At 40.3% G+C, this 19,264-nt stretch overlaps 2 protein-coding genes across 2 annotated transcripts; both read right to left on the reverse strand.

Moving 5' to 3' along the window:
• Nucleotides 1–362: 362 nt before the first annotated feature.
• Nucleotides 363–4,341, reverse strand: LOC117384434 (serum amyloid P-component-like). The gene is made up of 5 exons (XM_033981760.2): nucleotides 4,316–4,341; nucleotides 4,175–4,229; nucleotides 3,638–3,740; nucleotides 3,243–3,543; nucleotides 363–1,375 (listed from the first exon to the last, which is right to left on the reverse strand). The coding sequence occupies exons 2-5, from the start codon at nucleotides 4,227–4,229 to the stop codon at nucleotides 1,157–1,159; spliced, it is 678 nt and encodes a 225-aa protein (XP_033837651.1). The 5' UTR covers nucleotides 4,316–4,341; the 3' UTR covers nucleotides 363–1,156.
• Nucleotides 4,316–16,821, reverse strand: LOC117384430 (metalloreductase STEAP4-like). The gene is made up of 10 exons (XM_033981755.2): nucleotides 16,312–16,821; nucleotides 14,719–14,826; nucleotides 13,576–13,646; nucleotides 13,372–13,459; nucleotides 10,502–10,780; nucleotides 8,819–8,913; nucleotides 8,628–8,738; nucleotides 7,760–7,802; nucleotides 7,524–7,688; nucleotides 4,316–5,282 (listed from the first exon to the last, which is right to left on the reverse strand). Exons 1-10 carry the CDS (start codon nucleotides 16,552–16,554, stop codon nucleotides 5,028–5,030), a joined length of 1,458 nt encoding a protein of 485 aa, XP_033837646.1. The 5' UTR covers nucleotides 16,555–16,821; the 3' UTR covers nucleotides 4,316–5,027.
• Between the last annotated feature and the right edge of the window lie 2,443 nt (nucleotides 16,822–19,264).

Raw genomic sequence — 19,264 nt, forward strand, 5'->3', positions numbered from 1 at the left:
ACAACTTCCTTCTTTTTGGTCATGGGAGGGACCATTTCCCCTACATGACCAAAAAGATTTGTACTTTCTTCTCCCACTTTCTTCCCCTGTCTATTCACTAAAACATAGTTTACACAGTTTCTGTGGTGAGAAATCTTGTTTTTGTGTTGATATTTTACATTTGTTTTTTATTTACGTATTTATTTTTTTTAAGTCAAAGGAAGTGTGCTGAAAATGCCATGAGTCTCTTATGGTGTTTCTTCCTGTTCCTTCCTTACATGTGTCCTGTGATGGTGTTGTCCTGTCATGGTGTTGTCCTTTGTCCTGTCATGGTGATGGTTATTGCTTTGCTTGGCTTTAATTTTCCACTGAATAAACACATTGCAAGGCAAGGCAAAAGTTTATTTGTATAGCACAATTCGTACACAAAGTAATTCAAAGTGCTTTAAGACATTAAAATCACAATAGAAAAAATCAAAACATAAATAATCACAAATAATCATCATACAATTAACATTAAAAAAAGAAGAGTGCAAATAAAAACCTTTCAGTCATATGCACAGTTAAATAGAACCGTTTTGAGCCTGGATTCAAAGTAGAGGCCTGTCTCACATCTTCAGGAAAACATACAACTGAAAACGCTGATTCCTCATGTTTAGTCCTGACTCCAGGCACCAGCAGGAGGCCAGTCCCTGAAGTCCTCAGAGTGTGAGATGGTTCAAATGGCACTGACATATTGGAGATGTACTTTGGTGTCATGGAGAGACTTGTTCACAGAACTGTTTTAAAGTCTATTCTCTGAGCCACAGGAGCCAGTGCAGAGACCTGAGCACAGGACTTATGTGCTTGTACATCCTAGTTGTAGTCAGAACATGTGTGAATGAAATATAGCACAACTCCAGGTATGTTTTTGATGAGGTAACAGCAGTATAACATGGCTAAAAGTTCATATGAGTCAACTGTGCATAATATAGGACAAAATACAGAAATACAGAAAAAAATTACACACTGTTACCATAGATAGACTACTCAACACTATAGTGGTCAAAAGCCTGAATAATGCAGAATGTATGAAAAAAAGCCCCCAAAAAGAATAAAAACAAAAAACAAACAAAACAAAAAAAAACAAAAAACTAAACGTGCACATACACAGACACATCTCAGGCCTGTGTAAAGTTTACTGACAGTACAAACTCTTATTCTCGATCAGCACTCGGCCGTTGATCTGGAAGTCCAGAGCTGCCCAGTTGAGAACGTTCCCTGGAGTGAAGCTGAGCTCGGACATATACTTCTGGATCTCACAGGACGAGAGCACATAGTCCCACATGTGCACATCAGTCATCATTCCTATGAAACTCTGGGTTATGTCAAAGCCTCCTCCATGGGAATCCTGCTCCTGGAAACACAAACACAATCTACATGCATTATAAAAAGGAGGAAACCAGACAGACCTGGCAGACCCAAGTGAACTGTGAGGGTCTGCTGGGAACATCTGGCAGAGTCCCCTGTCAGGGGGGCTTTCAACTCACACCTCCGGGAGGGTTTCTCCCAGATCCCGGAGCAGGCTCAGGACATGGCTTCCGAGTGAGCCATGCCCTCTACCTCTATTGATGATACGGCCACTCATAGCTGTGGTCATAAGGTCTGCGGTGCTTGCCGTGGTGGCAACCCCTGAACTCGGTGGTGGACAATGGAAATAAGGGATGCTGTCAGGCTGAAGAATGTGTCCTATTGAGCCTTGTTGGCTTGTGGGACTCCTGAGGCAGCTGATGAGTACTGGTGGGCCACATGGGGTTGGGAGGAGTTCGGGAAGGCCACGGAGAAGAAGACCATCAGATGGCTTCAAAGAGATTCTGGCAAACCGTGCAACGCCTCATGAGGCAGAAGCAGTGCTTCACCAAAACTGTTTACAGTGCGGGTGGAGAGCTGCTGACCTCGACTGGGGATGTTGTGGTGGAAGGAATACTTTGAGGATCTCCTCAATCCCATTGTCATGTCTTCCAAGGAGGAAGCTGAGACTGGGGACCCGGAGGCGGACTCATCCATCACTCTGGCTGAAGTCACTGAGGTGGTTGGCAAGCTCCTCGGTGGCAAGGCTCCAGGGGTGAATGAGATCAGGACGGATCTCCCGCTCATCAGGACTCAACAAGTCCCTGGATGTTGTGGGGCTGTCTTGGCTGACACGTCTCTGCAACATCGCGTGGCAGTTCAGGATGCCCCCTGGGGGTCCCTAGGGAGTTGTTCCAGGCATGTCCCACTGGGAGGAGGTCCTGGGGACACGGTGGAGGGACTATGTCTCCCGGCTGGCCTGGGAACGCCTTGGGGTCCCACCAGAGGAGCTGGAGGACGTGTCTGGGGTGAGGGAAGTCTGGGAGTCCCTGCTTAGGCTGCTGACTCTGCGACCCGGCCCCAGATAAGCAAAAGAAAATAGATGGATGGAGTCTGCCATACTATCTGTTCAATAACAGAAGAATGAAAAATATATGTACTGTATAGAAAAAAATGTCCCTATTATGTTAGCTGACATGTCAGTTACTAAATCCAGTGAAATTTGGTTTTACGATTATCATGGCCAGAATAAATGCGATTGACGATTATATCACAATAATTAATCAAGTTTCTGACAGTTACAGATATGAATAATTATAATTTGAATATTAGGAATAAATTCCATTTTTTTAAAAGTGAAAACAAAGATGTAGAAGAGATCTTCATGGATAAGTCATTTTTTCTGCACATTCTGGTGACATAAAGGAGATTATCTTTGTTGCCCATTATCACGATTATGTAAAACATTCTCACTATTATTGTTTCTTGTCCCATCGCTATTTGTACACACTTATAATGCAATGACAGTATGTGCTCAAGCAGGGTTTGAACCAGTCACCGTTTGGTTGATAAGTGACTTCAAATTATAGGTTGTGGCACAAAGATAATGATGAAAGATGGAGAAAATTTAATTTGGCCATAAATACGTCTTCTTGCAATCAGAAGACATGTTAATGAGAAAAGACACAACAAATGATCAAATATCACAATAGTGATACTGCTGATCATTTCTCAGTACATATTTTGTGATTCATGTCTTAAAAGACACTGGATTAGTTAAGATAAACTGATCGGAGCAATGACTGTAACAACATTTAATACTGTTTTAAATTGTCAGTGCGGTTGGTTCGTGGACATGTAACATTTAAGCTTCTGTTGCTTCTAAAGATTAGTGATCAACTTTAAATAAAATGTGATATTTGAGCTTCATGTACCTGTCCTAAAATGATAATTGGGGATCCAGACATAGCAGCTTGTCCTCCAGAGACATATTTGCGGCTGAGGGGCTGTCCATTGAACCAGAGCTGCACCAGACCAGTGCTGGACTCCCAGGTGGTGCAGATGGAGTGCCACTGGTTGGGTTTGTAGTCTAGGACTCTGTACCCAACTTTACCAGCCTTCAGATGGGGCTGAATTTCTTGGGTGTCATACTTGAAAAACAACACAAATTCATTGGCATTAGAGGGCAGAGCCAACGAGAAGAGGCCATGGTCCCGTTTAAGGTCCGTGAATGATCTGAGAGAAGAAAACAACAAAGCCAGGAACATTACATTTTATTTTTATTTTTATTAATTAATTATCTCTTTTTTTGTCATTTATTCATGAGTACCTGTGGCAGACGGTCAGAGCACTGAAGCTGTTTTTGGATGTACGCAGCCTCACATGAGCAGAGTTAGTTTGTTGAGGAAACGTAAACATTTTACTCGAAAGATCTAAAACACAATTTTACATTTATATCTGTCCTTTGTGAATTTGTACTTTCTTCTCAGTCTGTGGTATGTTGATTGAGTCCTGATGCTGTGTTGTTTTAGTTTGGTCCTGTTTGGTCCCAGTTAAGTCCAGTTGTAGACCTGCTTTGTCCTGTTCTAGTCCTGGTTTAATGCTGGTCTGTTCCAGTTTAGTGACACTTTTCATGTGGCGTGTGAACATGTATGAACACTCCCTTACTGCTGTCTTGAACTCTTAAGTTTTAAATTATAACAAATCTTTATCAATAACAGAAAAGTTGTTAGGTCTAAATTGCATTTAGTTCTGTCTGATGAATATGGCCTTAAAGTAACTGTCCAACTAATGAAGGCACAATTATTTACATTACACATCATCAAAACAGATTTATAAATTGTAATAATCATAAAAAAAGTCTCACCTTGAATTGCTGCAGCATTTGAGATCAGAATCACAAGGCACACAGAAAACTTCATCTATTTCCATGAGAAAAACATAAAACTACTTTTAAGAAAATAACACAGTATTTATTCAGTATTGGAGCCTTTGCCACAGATCTTACCTTGAGAGCTTGTTGTGCAAGTAAAGACACCAGAATTATAGATCAGTAATTTTCACTATTAACAACTTCCTTCTTTTTGATCATGTGAGGGATCATTTCCCCTACATGATCAAGAATGTTTGTACTTTCTCACAGGTTTTTTTGTGTTTGCATTTTAAATTAGATTTTGAGCAGAATGTGTAGAAAACAATGGGATTTTTTAAAAATTCATTTATTTATTTATTTTTTTAATATATAAAATGTGGCAATAAGTACATTAAAAAAGCTGTTGATGATGATCTATTTGTTTATTGTAAAGTCTCTTATGGTGTTTCTTCCTGTGCCTTCCTTAAATGTGCCCTATGATGGTGCTGCCCCGTGATGGTGCTGTCCTGTGATGGTGCTGTCCCGTGATGGTGCTGTCCTGTGATGGTGCTGTCCCGTGATGGTGCTGTCCTGTGATGGTGCTGTCCCGTGATGGTGCTGTCCCGTGATGGTGCTGCCCCGTGATGGTGCTGTCCCGTGATGGTGCTGCCCCGTGATGGTGCTGTCCTGTGATGGTGCTGTCCTGTGATGGTGCTGTCCCGTGATGGTGCTGTCCTGTGATGGTGCTGCCCCGTGATGGTGCTGTCCTGTGTGGGAGGGGCAAGTAATTTCAAGAGTAGTGCCTGTTCATGTTCATGTGTTGCCAGAATTCAGGCAGCCTCCTTTCCTGTGTAGTGATTGGTCCATTTTAAATGAGTAGTTTTTGCACAGAGGGGTCCTGTGGCGTGTGCTCCCAGCCCCTCCTGATGCGCGTCAGCCTGCGGTCCACACACGGCAGCAGCAGCAGCAGCTTCAGCCCCAGCACCACTGTGGGCACCACCAGGGACAGCATGTAACCCGGCAGAGTGTACCATTTATAGGAATAGAGATGCAGAAACTTGTCCCATCCATACAAGTACCCATGGAGCGTGCACAGGAACAAGGTCACGTAGCCCAGCTTGGACTGGAACAAGAAAAACAGAGACCATAAAGATACTAAATGTGCATCTCTCACTATACTGACTGTTTAAGGTTAAATCCATCACATTTGTAGCTGATGTATTTACAGTTTTTCTGCAGCAGATTTCTCATATGAGCAATGCCCTCGACGATGAGGAAATGAAAGCTTTTGTAACAGTGAGAATGTGCAGTAACACAGATGATCTCATGGAGGTGATGACTCTATGTTCTCTCTCTATGCTCACTATCTATGGTCTCTCTCTACTCTCTCTGTATGCTCTCTCACTCTATGCCCTCTCTGTCTCTATGTGCTCTCTCACTGTGCTCTCTGCATATGTTCTCTCTCTGTGCTCTTTCTCTATGCTCTTTCTCTATGTCCGCTTTCTCTATGCTCTCCCTCTCTATACTTTCTCTCTGCTCTCTCTGCTCTACCTCTGCTTTCTCTCTGCTGTGTCTCCACTCTCTCTATGCTCTCTTTATATGCTCTCTCTCTATGCTTTCTCTATAGGCTTTCTCTCTGCTCCCTTTCCCTCTATGCTCTCTCTCTCTCTGCTCTCTCTTTCTCTGTGCTCACTCTCTATGTTCACTCTCTATGCTCTCTCTTTCTCTGTGCTCACTCTCTATGCTCTCTCTCTAGGCTCTCTCTCTATGCTCACTCTCTCTATGCTCTCTCTCTCTCTCTCTGTGCTCACTCTCTGTGCTCTCTCTCTCTACTTTGCATTCTGTTTTCTGTCCTTCATGTCTAGTATGTGATGATATATTGTAAGTCTAAATTCACACATTTGGTAGCGTAGCCTCTTCCTTTCATTTCACTCTGACTTTTATTCTATTCTGAAGAGCATGTACTCTGCACACTTCACATGAACTAACCCAGCAGCCGTGGCCAAGGATAATGTATGCTCTCCAAATTACATTTGATGAATAACTTAACATTTAAAGAGCTGCTCTAATTTGGACTGGAATAAAGGGGAGGAGGGAGTGTGACCCAGTTACATTTATGAATGAGTGTTTCCTGCAGAGAGGTGCTTTGAGGGTGGTCAAAGTGGAAAATAGGTAAACACCGGCACCTGAGGTCTATGACAAGGGCGATTGGGGGAGGATAAGGAGGGTAAAACTAATAAATAAAAATACATATTTTATTGTTTTATTATGTAATAACAGCACAAGAGAGGACTGGAATCATTTTCTCCTGGACCAGAGCACAAACAAGTAGCAGTCATCAGCCATGAACACTCCCTGGCTATTTTTTTATGAACACTTTGTTAGGACCTAGTGGGACCCAGGTATGTCTTCAATGCATAATGCATAATGCATTTATTCTGCATTATCAAAATTAAGTAATTAAAATGTGATTTCTTTTGACTAATTAGTTTAGTGGAAGCTCAAGGTGATGAACTTCACTTATGATCACACTGGCAGAATGTACAATGTTACTATTACTATAGTAATACTATTTCTATTAGTATTAGTATTACTATTTTTTCTTAAAATTACTATTATTATTAATGTTACTATTAAGATTACTGTTACTACTATGATTACTATTACTATTAGGATAATTTGGCATTGGATTTTAATTTTGCAAATCAATGAACAGTTTCACAGACATGAAGCACTTGTTCCATTATAGGGCCTCTCTGTGTATTTCAGCACGGGCTAACCCAACAGCCTGGAGCATAAACAGGTGCAACGGAGGGTGTACACAACAAATCTCAGAGCAGACTTTTCCCAAACCTCCAGGAGAGTCTTTAAGTGGATACCATCGGGCCTCTTTAATATTGTGCCTGTGTTCCTTTGTGTTAACTGAACCATCAATCTTTGTCGTTTTGTCATTTGCAGCGTTTCAAAGCCGCATTGAGCAGGTGAGATAATCAGTCGTTCCATAATATATTTCCCAATGAGCTTGTTTGTATTCGTTTTTGAATAGAGCTTGCTTATAAGTAAGATTTACATACTCATTGTGTGCGTTTAACTGTCTGTGAATTGTGCAAAGTTGGCAAATATTTAGTCTGTCAAATCAATCCGTTATAAAGTTTATACAGGTGAAAGTTGCACTACGAGACAACAATATGTACAGCGTATTAAATAAAAAAGTCACAACACAGTTTAAACCTAAAGGGACTCTCCCAAACCCCAGACCCCGCAGTGCATCCAATCATTAATCAGTGCTAGTTCAGCCTTTGACTTTCACATGAGACATGGTCTGTCCAAATACAGTTCTTTTCCTTTATTTATCTTTCCTCACCTGTATGAAGCTGAACTCTCTCCAGCTCAGAGCATTACTGACAGAGGGCAGAGAGGTGATGCCCAAAAGAATGAACAGGGCAAAGCCAAGGACCCCCATTGAGTAGTAGGAGTCAGTGCGCCATGCTAAAATGTTGAAAAACTCCGTCGTCTGGTTTTTCAAAGCCTTAAAAAAGAGAAAACTGCCTTTTAAAATGTACTGTTTTATGTACATCTAAAATCATGGTATTGGCTCACCTGTGATATAATTCCTGCACCAATTCTGTACCTCACGTAATATCTGCGGATAAAAGTAGAAGGGAATTAGATTAGGATTTGTTGACAACTTTCTATTTTTATTGCATATTGTTATTATATTATATTATATTATATTATATACTGTATACTATTAATAATAATGTTGTGAGAGTGACTTTAGATAGCTCAAAAATGCAGTTTTAACACACTATACACCATTTACACTTGATTGCATTTCTGTGGATGACACTTTAACTGTGAAACATGTACTTAAAGAAGACATATTGTGTTTTTTAGGGTATTTAGTATTAAAGTAACCTAATAAGTAAAGCAAAGTAATTGTAATATCTGCAGAACATAGTGGCATTTCACCGTAGCAAGCAACGTATCTTCCTGTACATTTTTTAAGTTAATGATGAAGAAACACAGAACAAGGTTAGAAGCTCATACAAATTGATTTTACATATTTCCCTTTAAAGCTGGGGTACCTGATATTCAAACTGTGAAAGGAGGAAGTACACATTTAAATCCGTAAGCATTCCCTTTCACAAACTCTTTGGCTATCCACAGGCTACAATTTCGTATCCACTAGCACAGCTTTAGAAAAACTGTTCAGAAAAGTGAAGCAGCCAATGAGCTCTCATTCCACAGCATCATATAGTGACTCACATGGCTCTTTCTTACTAGATTGCAATAGATAAAATGTTTTATTTTTAGACGTGGCCTGATTTTGTCGCAAAATTCTGCTTTTACAGTACACTTTATGCATAAGTTCAAAAAAGTTGTGTAATGCAGCTCTAAACTTTTAGTATAATTTGTAGGAAAACTGTTGTTAGTCACATGTGGAGTTTGTGCACCTGTTACTCACCGGATGGGGATGATCAGTGTGTAGAGCACATGCAGAGAGGCCAGAGCAAGTGCTACCAGTCCCATCTGCTTCCTGCACAGCATCCAGCGGTCCAGCCAGTCCGGGAAGCGTCTGCACAATAGTCACATGCTCATTTGTACCACACTGTGCTGTCCTTCAAAACTCTCCTCTGTCACTACGAGTGGCCTCACCTGTACTTGGTCCCTCTGTGGAGCTGGAGCAGTGCAGCCATCACACCAGGCAGGTAACACAGGGCCAGCATGATGAGCGACACGATGGGGAACACCTGTCAGACAACATCAAATGACATTCACATTCAGGAGGGAGTTATACCAAGACAACGCTGTGTCCTTCTCATATAGTTCACACTGGGTACTTGTACATGGCTAGTAAAAATCAGATAACCATCCATAGATTTTTTGATGCGTTTACATTCACAAAATAAATCTGTTCATCGTGACGTGTCAGTTAATCAGTGGATTTTAGACTATAGTAGTAAGTATAATGCATTTTCAAATAACATGTTTCTTTTTCTTTGCCATGTTCATTTGCATATTTTTTCTTGTCAGAACCTGCACAGGTGTGAACAATCAGAAAGAAATCAACTGATCACTCCAGAAATTGGTTAATAATCTGATTTTTGGTGTGCATGTAAACATAGCGAGTGTTTGATGAATTTAGGCCTTCAAATTAATCAAGGCCTTGTACCTGATTTTGAACTCGCCCAGTTAGTCTTTAGCCTTTGTCCCACTCTGCCCCATAGACTACATATAAATGGACATAGCTAACCTTGTTCATATTAATCCCTACATGATCCTGGTGTTTTTATTTGGTTATTTTCTCTGTAAATCAAAATATGAACATTAATAATAGAAAAATCAGGCACATTCTTTCCCTGAGGTCGTTTCCGCTAGCTTTAGCAACAGGTTTGACTGACGGCATTCCTAAGCAACCAGTCCAAACCAGTGGTGCAGGAAGGGTCGCATACCTTCAACAGCCTCGCTCCAGATTGGCTCTTTGATAGCTATGATTCTCACAATAGGAATTCCAAATATGGAACTTGGCTCGTATAACTGCTATCCTCAACAAGCTTCATGTGACTGGAGCCGAACACTGTGGGTGACGTCACACTCACATAGTCCACTTCTTTATACAGTCTATGGCAGGGGTCCCCAACCTTTTTGCATCACGGACCGGAATAATGTAGATTATCCGTGAAAATAAAACCCATATTTTAAGTAGGACTCCTGGTATTGTCTGTTAAATTTAGGCTCCTCTTCTGGCTCCTCCTTGGCCTTATCCCCTTTGCAAAAAAGCTCTCCAAAGACTTCTGTTTTTGGCTCATTTTCACTAGCTTGTGGGTCTACGTGTCTGATGCGTTATTCGTGATACGTCATCGTGGAGAACAAGAGCAAATCTAGCACAGATATACAATACTTGTCATTATAGTCACGATTTTCATTTTATATCTATGGACAAGTTTATTAGCGTGTCATGAGGGATGGGTGAAAGTTATGTCGGAAAAGATGCGGTCGCTGATAAATTATTTACTTCTTTCCATGTGGTTTTCATCAATCTCCTCCCACTTTTTTCTCTCTCTTTATCATGCACCCAGAAAATGAATGAATGAAAAGTTTTCGCAATTGAGCAAAAAAATATATACAAGATGAATACTGAGCCCCCAATTGTTTGCAGGGACCTGGTTCATCTCATTGATAGAAGCAATACAGTAACTTTCCTGTTGTTTTAATATTAATTTGATGTCTGCTGGATGAAGAATACTTGGTACTGCTCATGTTATATTCATCTTTGTAGCTCTTAACATCATTATTTATGCTAACCCAATTGCCTTAAATAGCAGTAGATGTTCTTACCTTATTTGCTAGAGAGACCAGGATCCTGAATGAGACGTCTTTGCCCTCGTACACATAGGTGTAGATGACGTCTCTGATGAGCAGGTAAAAGAAGAAGGCACCACTGAGGCCCACAGCGATCCTCATAGGCAGCTTCCACATTGGGAAGAGCTGCAGCGGGAAGTCCTCCAGCTCCCGGGACGCACCCACACCGCCCCTGTCCAGCACCGAAAGGCCCAGCCGGGTGCACACCTCCGACACCGCCTGCTTCGCCTCGGCACTGTCCCCGCATATGAACGTCTACAAGGGAAGTAAGGAAAATGTCTTAATACGTTGCAGTGACATCACGCCGGGGATGTTCTTTATGTATGTCTATGGTGGAATGTTCAGCAGTTACAATAATGACAGACGGCACATGTTAGAAAACACTGCCAAAACGTTTTAGAGCATCTGAAAACTCAAGAAAGAAATACAAAATAGATTTAAGCAAGTAGTTTTCAGAAACCTGTGATGAAAACGAGCGATCATGATCCCATTCAGGTGTTTAGAACTAACTGAAAAACGGTTGGCTAATGCTAGCTAGCTTGCGACTCTAATTTTATGTGTGAGAGACTTGTTTAACAGCACAAATCATCTCGTCTGTTCTAGTTCAAAGTAAGTCAGCTATTTCTGTTCTGTTTGTGATCACATTAAAGTCTAACAAAGCCTTAGACAGAGCAGTGCCTACAGTTAGCAGAACCCCAGAGAATGTTGATGACTGCAGCTACAATGTATCAATAGTTAGTTGTGCTCTGTTTTGAGTTTATTGTCCCAAACTCTACATTTTTCCTCTGCATTTGACCCATCCTTCTATATCAATAAGGGAATTGTCGTGACAGAGCAGTACCTGAAGGGACTTTTATCTTGCCATAGGATTAGCAATTTCACAGGACTGTATTTTAACACAACAATAAAAAGATCATCTGGACTGGAGAATTGGAGAGGATGTCTAGTCTATACCACGTTTGTTAAGTCCAAGCCACTCACTGCTATAACTGCTATGCTCTGTCATCATAAACACACCTCACCACAAATACATGTAAGCTTCCGTGTGGTTTTTGGTCTCCTCTGGGACTGTACCACAAAGTAAAAAAAAGTAGTCTGCAGCTTCACACAGTAGACACAAAAGCACAGACAAAACTACATCAACAACAACTGTGGAGCTAATTGATTTAAGGCGAAAACAGAGATGGCATTCCCTGCGAAAACATAAGGCTGCACACTGCTCCAGTTTGGCTAAACGACTCTGATGTAGTTTGATCATGACTTCAGTTAGGTTATTAATATAATCTGGACCATTTCATTTTCAGTTCATTTTTTCGAGTTGTTGGATTGCGCCCCACTGTGTAAACACATCAGAGCATTGTGAGAAGCTTGTAGTTCTCAGACAAAGGCCCAAACACTAAGCCACCAAGAGAGCAGGAGTGAATATTCATAATTAGGAAATTTACAATGGTCAGCTGGCTCAAATACTTGTTATTTCATTTTTTTTTTTACTGTTTTGCAAATGGCCGGTTTAAATGCTAGTACATGTCTTTTTGAATGACATTTCAGGAAATACTGCTGGGGAAAAGATTTTTTGTGGTAAAATTCCAAAACTTCAGAGTCTGGATCATACATGTGTTGGATTCAAAAATGTCACACAGCCATTTTTCATCAGTAAAAATTAAAATCCGCTGCTTGCTACGGTGAAATGCCACTGTGAACATACAGGGCATCTAAGTCCTGCAGTTTGTAACAGTCAGTATTGTGGCTCACAAACAAAATCTAAAATAATGATCTCTGCATGTTATAGTTAAATACTAAATACAGTTGTCCCTCACTATATTGCGGTTCACCTTTCGCGGCTTTGCTTTTTTTTTTACTGCGTATGAACGTGCATTGTGTTCTCCGTCCTGATTGGCTAAGGGACTGTAGACCATTGTCCATCAGTCTCCTCTGTGCTGTGTCTCCTGTTCAATACAAAATGTGTTCAGACAAATTTACATAAATGTTGGATCGCAGTGTGACTCTGAAGTGCTGTGTGTTTACAAGTTTTCTCCCCGACAAAACCCACAGTGTCGATGAAACATTCTGCACCGACAAAGGCGCCTACGAAGGTTTGAACTTTGAGAGTGTTTAAACAAGAGAGAAATGTGAAAAAATGTTAATGCTTGTGTGAGAAAAGTGTTTAAAGTGTGTGGTGAGGGGTCTTACAGCTGCAAAACATATAGAATAATTGTAAAAAATAAAGCTACCTCACGGATTTTGCCTATTGCGGGTTATTTTTTTAACGTAAACGAGGGACCACTGTTCCCCACAAGCATAAAGATTTAAAAGTCCTCATCTCTACTTCTACTTTCGAGTGATGAAATACTGTATTTTTACATCTGGAACTAACCAACAAAACCTTACTCCAAATATGTTTTTAAGTGCACTCCTCATTATCGGTTAAACGTTCAAAATGACTGATTATCTGGTGTGTACGGCTGTAGATCGATGGTGTCTTAGTCAACCATAGGGATTTATAAGAGACAACAGCAGAAAGTGGAAGTTAGTGAGTGAGTTAACTGGAGATGTGGTATTTAATGGCAGTTATAGTTTTAAAAAGGCAGATTAAACTCATGATTTACAAATTTAATCTGACTTTATATGAATAATTGAGTACTTTTTCTGTTTTCTGCATAAATGGTTGTCATTGCATGAACTCTGTGCAGGTTTAGTCTTGCAAGTGCAGTTTAGGTCAGACACATAAAGATAAGTAATAGTTTTGAGATTATTTGCTACGCCCCCGTTTTATTCATCTAATCGATCTGCAGGACATGTCTTCAGTCGACTACAGCCCTACTGATGTGAGAGCTTTAAAATGTTACCTGTCTGTTTGCATCTGAGGGCCCATTCTGCAGACCCCAGGCTGACAGTGTGTTCAAGGCTTTCACCACATACGCCTCAGGAAGCAGCCTGTAATGCAAAACAACGTCATCTATAATTGCGCTCCATAATGCAATAGAGCCCACATGACATCTGGATTAACCCATTACTTTGGCTAATGCTCTAATCACACGGGACCCTTTTACCTCTGCAGATACACAGCGTTGGCTTCTGGGAACATGTCTTTCTCGGGGTTGTTGCTCACATCCACCAGCACCTTCAAGTCAAACAAATATGAAGCATTGAATTAACCTGCAACACAAACTAAAGGCACTGTGCTCGCTCTTATAGACTAAAAAGCTGCAAACTTGAGCAAATTTTTAGCAAACTGTCTGGTCCCAGCACAGATATATGTATGTATATATATCTTGAAGTCAAAATAAGTCTACTGTGTACTTTCTGCATCTAATTAGAAAGCATTTTATATCCGGAAGTCTGTGTTAGCATTCTAGTTGTTGTTAGCTTTACCATCACGACACATCTCTGCTTTAAACTTGTCACTGATCATTCTGAGAAGGGGCTATAAACTCATCATGGTGAATAATTGGGATACTCAGACTACATATGGCAAGTGAGGACCTGTTTTTAATAAAAAAAATTAGGTACAATGCCTGTAAGAAAAAAATTGACTTAAAATACAAAATACATAGAGTATGGACGGAACGGTGCAAAGCTAGCAGTGGGGAAATAATGTGCTGTCAGCGTTTTTTATCAATCCTGAACCCGTAAGACTGTCAGAGTTGAGATTGAAATTTCCGTGATTGCAACCTCCACTTTGCTGCTTGATGAAACATGTGTATCATTAAAGACTCAGGATCTAAGAAATGTGCTTGGAAAGACAAATAACACTTTTAAGTTTAGCTAGCTTCCATGGTCATAGTTAAAACAGGAAAAGTAGGTAGTAGGTAGGGGGTAGGGGTTTGGGAAAGAATCTCATTTAAATTCAATCAAGATCTAATAGTTGAAGATCGCATCAGTTATTGGCTTTGTGTTTTTTAATCAACATGGCCAGACAGGACGAATAAGTTTAATAATGTTGTGTGTTAAAGTTAACATAATAAGTCATATAAATTCAATGTTCACTCGACCGTAGAAAGGGAATAAAAAATCGACAGTATAGGCGACGTACTGGGGGTTAGAGCACGTGTTTAACCAGAGCCCAATGCAGAAACTATATCCCATATCCCAGAATTCCTTGAGACACCCCTGATTGAGATTGATCACTATGATAAAAAAATGGCATTACATGGATTTTAACTTTATAGAATGTTGGCCGTGTGATCCGATACCTTCCCGTTGAGCTGAGGAGCGAGCGCCTGCAGGAAGCTGTAGTGTTCTCTGTTAATACAAAGGAAGATGATTCTGGAAGACTGGGCGGCCTCGGCATGATTCAACACCTGCACACACATCAGACATAAACATACAGACAACACGAAATGACGAGGTTAGCAATAAGTACACAATTAATACTCAGTGAGTTGATGCAAGGGATCTGTGTGTCAAAATATACCCATACTTCTGGAATGCAACGATTAAATGTAGAGAAGTTTTCAGTGGTAATCATCTGGACAATGTTTTTATGATCAAAACGTTTCAGCTTCCATCCACAATATTGGCGTAATGACCCATAATGATGCTAGCTAGTAAACAGAGGCTGGGCAGTTTCACTCTACAGCACCTCCCTTAACTCGGGTTAGGATAAGCCAGTGCCATAAAATTGAAAATGGATTCTGGATGGAAGCCAAAACGTCTTGATCGAAAACAGATGTGTCCAGATGAGCATCACTGAAATTCCAAATCGAGCCACTCCAAGACCAATGAAGGATTACAGCGTTTCATGTTTAAATTCATTGACCCTTTTTAAGACACTTTGTTTACAAGTCTGAATAAACCTTGGTTGTGCACAGGTCATGCCCAGTCTCTCCTCCCCTCTGTCATCCTGTCGTTTCAGATACTCTCCAGAACAATCCAATATCCACCACTGCAGCGGCAAAACGCAGTCACCTCAGCTTCTTTATCTCCTCCTAATCTCTAATACTTTTACCTACTTTTACTGGCAGTGAGGGGAAAAGTTGACTATTCTCAATTAAGACACATATTAAACACACCTAACTCATTCTTTTGTGTCTGTTGAAACATTTTCTGGTCATAAGAGAATGTACCAACAGTGTCGTGAGAGCTCCTCGGGACCCCAGTCTGCTGTCCATCTCCATCTCAAAACCATTAAGCCCTCCTTTGAAAATAGTGAGGTACAGATCTTAGCCAACGAAAAGAAATGGTTTGAGAGAGGAGATATAGAGGCATTTTTTGTTAGGAAAGAGAATCCTTAGACATCATCTCTTTCCCATCTATAACTCCATTCTTAGACCCAAACCAAAACAAAGAAAACAATAGGGCTAGCCAGGATGCTATTAGGTGTGAAAGCAATGAATGATTATGCTAAGTATGATTCAGGCACAGTACACGCTTAGTGTAGCTCAACAGACCTAGCCTACAAACAGAAACTGTAAACAATAGGTGTTTTTAGTTTCAGTTTCCTCCATTCAAATAGATATAAAGCAGTGCCCACCAGTAATCTGACCAGAACTGAAGAAGCAGCTTGGATGAGCATCAAAACATCTTAATTTCTAAAACTTTTTGTCCAGTTGACAGATTTTATATTTTCTTTTACTTTTCCCTGGTCGGGCAGTAATGAACAAGCATATAATGAATAATACGCTGTACCATGTTTCTTCAAAACCCTAGGTCCAAATTTATTTTTAGATAAGAGAAAACCTTTTGTTCAGATAAGAGAAAACCTATGATTCCCACAGTAGAGATATTTCAGTGTTGCAGAACAAAGTACAAGAACAACAGAAGAACAAAAATACACAGTGCATTACCTGAGCTCCCTGTGGTACGGGCCCACAGCTGTCCGGTCTGCGGCTGCCGTACACCACCCTGTATCCAGACTGGAACAGGCGATGACCCAGGGAGCGCCCCAAGTCCCCCGTCCCAAAGATACACAGGGATTCTTCACGGCTGTGCGGGGAAACTGCTCCCTCTTTTGCACCCATGGGACCCAGAGGAAGGCATTCGGGCTTCACCTCTTTAGATACTCCATTTAAGTTATCTGCGGTCTCCATTGGTGATAAACAACACGTTGAAATATCCAGATTCACAAAAAATAGATCTAAAAGGTCTTTAAGTTTCACAGGATTTCAAAATGTAACCATCTTTGCCATGGAACCTTTCCTCTCACAGACTGACACCGTTCCCTGTACCCTGTAGTATTTGTGTTGGAGTTTTCCCCTCCCATTTTAGGACAGGGTAAGGTCTAAACTCAACCGGGAAAGTCCACAACCAAAACTAGGGAGGTTTGACTGTCAACACAAGCACACATGACCTTGAACTGATTTGTTTTCTTTGCGTCCTGTGCCCCCCCCCCCCTTCTAGATCTAAGTAAGTGTGTGTGCTCTTGCTTTAGTGGGAGGAATTCACTGGTGGCCTTATTCTGGGAAAGCAGATGGTAATTTGTGGTGGATTATGCAAGCTGGGACAAGAACCGTGTTATTCAACTTTGTAACTGTGATTTCTGGTTTTGCCACACTACGGAAAGAGGAGTGTACATAGATAGAGAAAGTGTGCCAGAGACAGAGTTTAATTAGGGACATGGGAGAAGTGAGGAATTTCAGAGTCAAATCCAGTAAATTACATCAGACTTCTCAAAACATTCATAACTGGTTTTGTTATTTTATTGTTACCTAAGTTTGTAATGCCCCTACGCAGAGAGGAACGCAGAGATATCAGCATAGAAACATATGGAGCAACTGTCAAAGCTGTAAGTGAAAGTATTTGTTCAATTACTGTCTACCCAAACTATAAACTGTGGTTGTAAAAAAACAAAACAACAAAAAAAAACAAAAAAAAAAACAACAACAACAGCCTACTAGCCTAATTAGCCTAAAAAGAATGACCTTGATATCAGCATTAAGACTACATGGTAATTAAAGAAACTATTGTTATTTAGTGTTGAAAATGACATTACTTTGTGGAAAAAAGCAAAAAAAAAAAAAAATGTGTATAATTAATTATTATCAAGCCTTTTTTTTGTATCAAAATTTAGGTTAAAATTATGGTAACAGGATAATAAATAAATAAATAAATACATTTAAAAAAAATCACACCATAAATACCAATCAAACAAAGAATAGAAATACTACAGTATGTTGGTATGTTAAGTATGTTTTGTATACTATGTTTTTGTATTTTATTTTTCATTTTTCTCCTCTCAGCGTTTAACCCAGTTTAAGAAAAGACTGAAAACCCATCTCTCCTCCCTGGCATTTAATACAAACTCGACAGGGTATCGGTGATCTGTATATTTGTTGGATTTTTTATTTTTTTTTTTACTTTTATGTGAAGCACTTTGGTCAGCTGAAGTTATTTTAGATGTGCCACATAAACTAACATGAAATAAACTGAATTTCCTGAGTCTGGTCCTTTTGCCCAGACAGATCATTAGCTAAAAGTTGACTTATTACAGCAGTCCCGCTAAACTCTGTTCAAACATCTATCTGTCCCAAGTCTAGGTCACGGCTTACACAACACAAAATGCCGGAACGCTCCCTCCCCCCTTCTCTCTTCTATTTCTGCTACAATTCCCATTATACGACCGTGCCAGAAGCGCTTTGACAGGTGCGAACAACAAAAAATAGCGGTTATTTTTCAGCGCTGGAACAATGCTCATAATGTGTCACTAATGCACTGGTCAATAGGTGATTCAAACCCCAAATTACACTCTACCCGCGCCTTGTGTTGCCCCTGTGAGTAATTAATATCCATAGACCTCAAAGTGCAGGGCTTCTTCTTTTCCCTGTAGTCCAGAATAGCAGCAGGATTCAAGGTTGAGGTGAACCACAGACGCTGTAGCTGTAATTACTGCCTCAGCTCACTGCGTTTACCAAGAGTGTTTGAGAAATGTTTGTTTCTTTATCTGACACGGGCAAGAATACAACATAGAAGACCAGGCATGTGCGTTGAATAAGGTCAGGCATAGTTCAGAAATTGAGTTTTTTTCATGAGTTCGATGTCATAATCTGTTTTTGCCATTAGAAGCTCAGTTGGTTTTTCCACTGATCTGAAGGATGGCGGTTTGAATCCCACTCTCGACGTAAACATCATTGGTTGAGTGGTCAGATCTGTGACCCACAGGTTGGCGGTGCGATTCCAGGTCCCAAAGATAAATGCTGTTGTTGTGGCCTTGGGCAAGTCACTTAACCCACCTTGCCCCCAGTGTCTATGTGTGTAAATGGGCCCGTGATGAAAAGTGCTATATAAAAAAGTGACTATTTAAATATGCTACTCCTTAAAATAATTAGTTTAGTATTAGGTTCTTGTGGCTTAAAAGTAGGGTATCTAAGAACTTGATTTCAAATTTCATAAAACCCCATTATCCCCAGATACAAGGTCAAATTAAATTAAAAAATTCAACTCAAATATACCGTTATAGCCGATAACAACTGATTTATCATTAATTGAAACATGAAACTGACCAACCGACCACAGTCTGAAGCTGTAGTGAAAAAATAAATCCACTTTAGTTGTGTCTATGGAGAGCAAGTTGAACCATGTGCCCGTTTTTGTTTCATGTGGATAGAACCAGTAATTACAGAGATAATTGGGCCGTTTAAAATGTCACATGAAATTATGATGGGCTGATTATATGTTATTTTCATGACAAACATGCAAAGGTTGAACCTGAGCGTTTCTATTTCTGAGTGAATTCACTATACAAAAATGGCCATTTTACCTGCTCCTTATTATATTTCTATAGAATGTTGTAAATCTAATCTA

The sequence above is a fragment of the Periophthalmus magnuspinnatus genome, chromosome 16, assembly GCF_009829125.3.
Source record: "Periophthalmus magnuspinnatus isolate fPerMag1 chromosome 16, fPerMag1.2.pri, whole genome shotgun sequence".
Taxonomy (NCBI): domain Eukaryota; kingdom Metazoa; phylum Chordata; class Actinopteri; order Gobiiformes; family Gobiidae; genus Periophthalmus; species Periophthalmus magnuspinnatus.